The 7634-nt window shown below is 47.4% G+C and overlaps 1 protein-coding gene across 1 annotated transcript in view; it reads left to right on the top strand.

Moving 5' to 3' along the window:
• Window positions 1-6223, top strand: part of PDP2 (pyruvate dehydrogenase phosphatase catalytic subunit 2) — an 8463-nt gene extending 2240 nt beyond the window's left edge. Inside the window, exon 4 of the mRNA XM_077309950.1 lies at window positions 1110-6223. Within this exon, the coding sequence (XP_077166065.1) occupies window positions 1130-2737 (1608 nt within the window). The 5' untranslated portion in view covers window positions 1110-1129 and the 3' untranslated portion in view covers window positions 2738-6223. The remainder of the gene's footprint in view (window positions 1-1109) is intronic.
• Window positions 6224-7634: the final 1411 nt, after the last annotated feature.

Genomic DNA, 7634 nt, shown 5'->3' on the forward strand with positions numbered 1-7634 from the left:
GTCAAAGGAAGTTTACGTTTGTTCTCTTTAAAAGAACAGTTGAAGAGGGAGACCATTTCAGTAGGTTGAAGAGGTGGCAGGAGTTTTAATGGTGCCACCAACCCATGCGAGCACAGAATGTCACAGAATGCCAGTCAAGATTAGAGCGACCTCATTCTACTAAATACTTCAGAAGCTATTCCTGAAGAGAGTCAACGTAGATCTTTGTCTCCCTCCAGAAACCATTCCGTGACTGACCTAGACTGGAATTCATGGCTGAAATCTGAAAGCATATGTCCTTCCTGGGGCTTGTGAAATCAATTCAGTGTCTCTGTATTAAGAATTCAGCCTGAATCTGCATGAGAGACAGAGAGAATAAAATTGTTGCGGTATCGTTATCAGGGATGCATGATAATAGAACAACAAATTTAATTGGGCAGATTTCTTGCAATGCTGGTGTGTTGCCAGACCATCCATAATAAATAGCCATGATAATAAAGTGCCATCAATTTGCAACCAAATCACAGCGACCCCTTAGGAGATTTTCAGAGCAGGAGAAGAACAGAGGTCCAGTAAACACTGTTCAGCTTCCAACCTCTTAACCATTACGCCGAGCTGGCTCTCTTTAGATGGGAGACCACCAAGGTCACCTTTGGATAGGAGACCTCCAAGGAAGTCCAGGGTTGCTACACAGGGCAGGTAGTAGCAAACCCCCTCTGAACATCTCTTGCCTTGAAAACCCTACAGATGGCATTTCCCAGTCCCATCACGAAGTTAAATAGGGAGGGAAGGCAGCTTAGTTTAGCCCAGTTTTGTCTGATCTTGGTGTGGTCAGTACTTGGATAGGAGATGACCAAGGAAGACTTTGCAGAGGAAAGGGATAGCAAACCACCTCTGCTTCTCACTGTTCCTGAAAGCCTCTTGCTGGAGTCGCCATAAGTTGGTTTGACTTGATAGCAGTTGCATGACGTAACATTTTAAAAAGTCGGAGAAAAATAATGGGAAAATGCCTGTTTTCTCAACAGCACACCAACCATGTCGTAATGTTTAATATCTCTCCTGTGTTCCAAGGATTACAAGAACAATTGTTGTTTGGCTGCTAATTCCACACCTTTTTTTTTAACCCGTAGGTTTCCAAAACATCCTTACAATGTCCGTTCCCGTCTCTTCCCGAATTATAAACTCTGCCAGAAGCAGCATCTGTGCTTTGCACGGAAAAGGGCATTTGAATTCCAGGTACATTTCAAGCCAGAAGAAAGCTACACGGAAGAGTTTGTTTCCCAAAAGTCTCTCCCCCTCTGTATGGCCAAACACCGCCGGCGGCACGGTTGACATTTTCACCTTGAGCAAGGCTTTCAGGCACACCTCCACAGAAGAGGAAGACTTCTCCTTCCACCTGACGCCATCGCAGATAGATGACCTATTAAGGGCAAGTGAGTTGTCCCATACCATACCCGAATTTGATGGCAGAAACCCCAGTGCAGTGCTGAAATTCGAGAGTAACCAGTTGGCCGCCAACGCCCCGAGCGAGGACCGCCGAAGCACAGCCGCGTTCTTGCAGACCCGGGGGATGATGTTCGGGGTCTTTGACGGCCACGCAGGCTATGCCTGCTCCCAGGCGGTCAGCGAGAGGCTGTTTTTTTATATAGCCATTTGTCTCCTTCCTCGACAGCGGCTGGAGGAAATGGAATCTGCCATGGAGTCCATGAAGCCCGTTCTGCCAATCCTGCAGTGGTACAAGCACCCGAACGATAGGTTCTTTCAAGAGGTAGCTTCTTTGTACTTGGAACAACTCAGGGTCTATTGGCAGGCCCTACTGGACATGGAATCAGGCTTCACGACGGAAGAAGCCTTGGTCTACGCCTTTAAACGGTTGGACTCAGACCTCTCGCTGGAGGTCCAGGCGCCCTTGGAGAATGAGCTAATGAGGAACATTGCCCTGCAGGTGGCTTTTTCTGGCTCGACGGCATGCGTGGCACACATCGATAATGTCCATTTGCACGTGGCCAACACCGGAGACTGCAGGGCTGTCCTCGGCGTCCAGGATGAAGACGGCTCGTGGGCCGCCCTCCCTCTTACGCGCGATCACAACGCCTTCAACAACCTGGAAGTCCTGAGGCTAAGAAGGGAGCACCCAAAATCCGAAGGCGGCACCCTCTTCGTGAACGACAGGCTGCTGGGCGTCTTAATGCCTTCTCGGGCCTTTGGTGACGTCCAGTTCAAATGGAGCCAGGAGCTGCAACAGAGCGTGCTGGGAAATGGGGGCCTCGCGGAAGCACTAAACATTTATGAGTTCGTGCCTCCCAACTACCACACCCCTCCCTATTTAACCGCGGAGCCAGAAGTCACCTACCACAAAATAAGGCGGCAGGACAAATTTTTAGTCCTTGCCTCGGACGGCCTGTGGGACATGCTGAGCAACGAAGAGGCAGTCAGGCTCGTGGCCGAGCACCGCCTCGCAACCAACGTGCATCGAATGCAGCTGTCTTTTAAGAAGCCGGCCAAGCTGGGCTACATGCAGAACCTGCTGCTGCGCAGGAAAGCCAAGCGCATCCGCTCCTATGATGAGAACGTGGCCACCCACCTCATCCGACACGCCCTTGGGAACAACGAATATGGAGAGGTCGATCCGGAGAAGCTGGGAGCCATGTTGACCCTTCCCGATGACCTGGCTCGCATGTATCGGGATGACATCACGGTCACCGTGGTCCATTTTAACTCCGACACGGTTGACAGCTACTACCGAGAGGATAAATAAGAGACCTGCCTGGTTGCTGGCTCTTCCTTGTGCTAATTCTGCAGACCATGAAGGCATTTTTCTTTTGCCGTTAGCAAAAATGCCTAGAAATGCCACTGCGTTGAACTCCCCTTGACATCTCCAGTGGCCTGATTTCTAAGCAAGGATCAGTGTTTAAATTTTTTTATTATTATTTATTAGACTAAAACATCGTCAGACATCCCAGGGGTGGGAACGGGAGAGGAGCAGTTTTGTGACAAAGAGATTGAGAGGCAAAGATGCAGTTGGCTGTGATTTCCCTGTGGAAATTGGTGGCAGATACTCTCTGTGTGGACCGGAGGTGGATTGTTGCTGAACGAAAGTAGCCCAGTCTTGTCCAGAGTGACTGGCAGCACTTTTCATTTGAAGCCTGAGCTCGTAAGAAGTTGTACATCAAAAGACTGCCCATTGAGTTAGTCTTAAAGTACCAAGTACCAAACTATTCTTGCGCCCGTTGCATTGAGAGGTGCACAGAAAGGGGGCCGAGTCAGAGAGGGGGTGCCATGACCCCAGATGTGTCATTCCAGTAGCATGTCTGATGATTCGCTCTTCTGTTGATTCCCCCAGGGAAGCTTTCTTATGCCAAACAGCCATTTCAAAGGAAAATGCGATGGGTTTCTACTTTCTCCTGTAGCCTGTTTAAAGCCTGAAAACGAGCTAGCTTTCTTTTCGTTCTGACTGTGAAGCTGTTAGGGCACTGAACTCAATGGCTGCTTGAACACCTTCATGCCACCCAGCTGGGATTTCAGATACTACCTGTGCTGTGCCGTATTTATGCCTGGCGCTGGCTCTGTGCCTCAAAACTTCTCAAGCCTATGGAATCTTGCCATTAAAAAGAACAGAAAAAAAATGCTTCAAAGGGTTTTTTTTTAGCCAAGTTGTGCTTGCCAGGAACTTTGGCAGATCGTTTCTCCCTCAGAGATAATAGCAACCCAGAGGTTGGTTGGTTGGTTTGCCCTGACCTGGATCTCCCAGGCGAATGTCGTTTCCCCCAGATGATCACAAGGCTGCCCATGTTAGGACATTACAAATTAGGATTTGTTCTGTACCCTCCATCCTAGATAGCCCAGGCTGGCCAGATCTTGCCAGATCTCAGAAGCTGAGCAGGGTTAGTACCTGGATGGGAGACCACAAAGAACAGGGGTAGTCAAACTGCGGCCCTCCAGATGTCCATGGACTACAAATCCCATGAGCCCCTGCCAGCAAATGTTCATGACTGTGGGGGGGGGGGATTTGGAAGTCGTGCCCAGTGGCAATTTTCTGCCATTGGCTCGTGCCAAAAGTAAAAAAAACGTAATGCTTTATCCTTGCTAGTGTGGGGTTTTTTGCCCATGGTATGTATGGAAATACAGCCTGGAAGGTGCAGGCATTGCTGTTCACTGACGGAGCTTATTAGGGCTTTTGTCATGACTGTCTCCTTTGCTGAGTCCTTAGCAGCACACTTCATATCAAGTGAGTGTTTTGTCTAGATAAAAGTTGCAGCCCTACTTCAAAGCCATCGCTAACAACATAAAAGACACTCGTGATTAGCATTTCAGTCTGCCACAGGGAAAAGTACAGCTACCCTACAATGGAAAATGCCCAGCCAACCACTGGGAATTTTCCATTCAGTCCAAGTTTGGGATGGGTTTGAAGGTCGCGTCTGATAATACGGTTGCAGGAATAAAGCCTGGTGGGGTTAAAACAAGTCATGACGGGCAAGATTGGGCAAGGCATGAAGCTGCAACGACGGATGAGTTTGATGCTGATGTGAAATCTGTACGATAAAGGTCCATCCTTACAGGCTTAGTTGTCTCGGGGGTGGGGGGGGAAGTGGTCAAGAAGAAGGAAGGAAAATGAAAGGCCAGCCACGCAGCAACGATTGAGACTCTTAAGGCCTATAAATAGTCTTACATTATGACTCAGTGTCAAAATATATTAACTGGGATGGGATGCTTGTCTGTCCACCAACACTTTAAAAAAGAATCCTATGCATGGAATTGTACATACATTATACTGCAAATATTATTGGGTCTGAATGTTTATTTAGGGTGATGGTTTTTTTAATTATTGTTTTGGGGTCCCAAGGATTATGCCAAACCACCATGAAGTATAGGAAACAGTGTCATTTTTAATAACCCTGATTCTGGTTAATTTCACCTTCGTAATGCTGACGTAGAGTGGTTGGCATGCCCACAAAATGGCTGCCACGGAAAGTGGAGTGAGCCACAAAATGGCTGCTACCATTTACCTTCAGTCGAATAGCGAAGGGCTGTGCTGGCAGAAGCTGCCAAAACATTTTATGAAAACATTCTACGCAACCAAATGGCCCATCAGAAGCCTAGCTGGGCAAAAGGAAAAACACTTCATGGGTGCCAAGAAAGTGATCGGTGTGTGCCAGTGGCACCCATGAGCACCCCATTGTGGATTCCTCAAGTAGTTTAAGGAGGGCTTCTGATTTGTATTCAGAAGACATAGAAGCAGCACGAGGGGAACGTTTCTGAGTCTGCGGCACGGATGACATGCAACATCTCCAAAGCATCTTTAGCGTTAATTATGGTTGCGTTGTGCTTGATAATTGGGTAATTGCCGTTTTAAAAGGTTTGTGCTTGTGTTTTTCTCCTTAAAACCAGCACTTTAATTGCCAGCCACTGGGTGCCTGATTGATTAGCGAGCACGGTAATTAGTATTGTTCTCTAGCAGAAGGGAACTTTGAAAGCAAGCACTAAGCGCTTAACCGATATAGAAATGGTCCCATTGGCTGTGTGCACCACCCCTTCTAGGTAGCAGCTGTTCAGATGTAAGGCAGAAACAAGGCTGCTCTGAGGCAGCGTCTAGACACCTCTCCTTCGCTGCTTGTCTTGTGAGATGCATTTGTATTCTCCTTCCCCCTCTCCCAAATGACACGCCTGGTGCTGAGCAGGCAGAATCTGCCGAAGTCTTCAGTGCTGCTATTTAAAAGCTGTTTCCAGTGGCCGGGCTACATTTGGTTGCTGGAAATGACTTTTTTGGGGCATGGGTGTGTGTGTCTTAGTGTAACAATACTTTATAATAAAGAGCAGCGGTTAACATATTGAACTGGTTTAGCAATACTAATGTGGCTATTTCAGTAAATCAATATCTGCTATCAGGGGAAAACCTCTTCCCTTGTTTGCGGACTTCATTCCCATTCAGAAATTCTCTGGGCATATTATTAGGCTACTTTGTTGGGAACAATAAATGGGATGGCATTCTTTCCCGAAGAGAATATATTGTTAAATATCTGTGCTCAAAGGCACTGTTTATGTTCTGCTTTTTCTAACTTCCTTGTAAATAGCTTCTGTTTAGAAATAAAGACCTAACATGGGATATGCCAGATGTGTTGCAAAATCCATTTGACTGCTTTGCTCAGTATTTTGTGCCTCCCTTGTACAACAGCAGACTCAGAACCGGTGTCCTCTTCTTACAATGGTTCAAGAATAGAGGCGTATGAAAGGCCAGATTAAGCTGAAAGCCATGCTTTTGAAAAAAGTTAAATAAATTTGGTCTGCCAAAAGCCCTCAGGGTGCACAGACAGATTTTACTCTCTCCCTTTTTCTTTTCAGGGTTATACTGAGTTGGACCACGGGTCCTACTACCTTGTTATTGTCTCTGGCAGTAGGTTTACAGGACAAAATGGGTCTCCACAGTACCTGCTAATTGAGAAAATTTAATGGGAGACGCCAAGGCTTGAACTTTGGGTGTTCTTCCAGCAAAACCTGTCCTGCCCCGCTGAGCTAATGCTTCTGTATGCACAGCTGGGACTCTTGTCGGGGTACAGTAATCTTTTGGAAGTCCCCTTGGCTGCGGTTGTGGTTTGCCATGCAGCAAGCCTGAAGTTCCCCTTCAGTATGTGGAACCAGTTGTGCAATTCTTCATACCCCAGCCGGCATGGTTATTTTTCTGGAAAACGTTGAAATACCGAGTGAGAGTAAATTCAGTAATCCTGGAAGATTTGTCTGTAATCCCCGGAATTTGATTTCTGAATGAAATTAAGCTAAAGCCGACGGCCATCTTGGGATGCTGTTCAAACAAATCAACAGACTCCCTCCTCCCCCTACCTAACTGAATATCTGCTGTGGATCACTTCTGGCTTGGGTGTGTTCTGGTTGCTGAGCAGAATCCTAGACCAGGGGTAGTCAACCTGTGGTCCTCCAGATGTCCATGGACTACAATTCCCATGAGCCCCTGCCAGCGTTTGCTGGCAGGGGCTCATGGGAATTGTAGTTCATGAACATCTGGAGGACCACAGGTTGACTACCCCTGTCCTAGACAATTGGATTCAGCCAGGCGGCCGTCTTCTATCACAGCCGTTGGGGCCCCCAGCCTTGTAGCACAAGGGTTTTTCTCTGTCACATTACTTTGCTTATGGCTCCCTTGAAGAGGCTGCCCATCAAAATATTTTTAGGTTGCACCAAAGGCTTGCATTTTACAGGTCAGTTATTTTCAACCTGCCTGTGATCTGATCCTAAAACCAGAGTTGCCAACTTCCAGGTGGGGGCTGGAGTTCTCTCAGAATTACAACTGAGATCCAGCCCCCACCCCCAAGAAAATGGCAGCCATGGGGGCATACCATGGAGACTTGCAGAGATGGAAGTCCCTCCACAAGTAAAAGAAGAAGAGTCGGTGCTTATATGCCACTTTTCTCTACCAGAAGCGTCTTACAATCGCCTTCCCTTTCTTCTCCCCACAACAGACACCCTGTGAGGGAGGTGAGGCTGAGAGAGCCCTGATATTACTGAAGAAAAAGAGTTGGTTCTTCTATACTACTTTTCTCTACCAGAAGGAGTCTCAAAGCAGCTTACAGTTGTCTGCTCTTCCTCTCCCCACAACAAACACCTTGTGAAATAGGTGGGGCCAAGAGAACTGTAAGAGAACTGTG

Source organism: Paroedura picta, chromosome 14, assembly GCF_049243985.1.
Source record: "Paroedura picta isolate Pp20150507F chromosome 14, Ppicta_v3.0, whole genome shotgun sequence".
Taxonomy (NCBI): Eukaryota; Metazoa; Chordata; class Lepidosauria; order Squamata; family Gekkonidae; genus Paroedura; species Paroedura picta.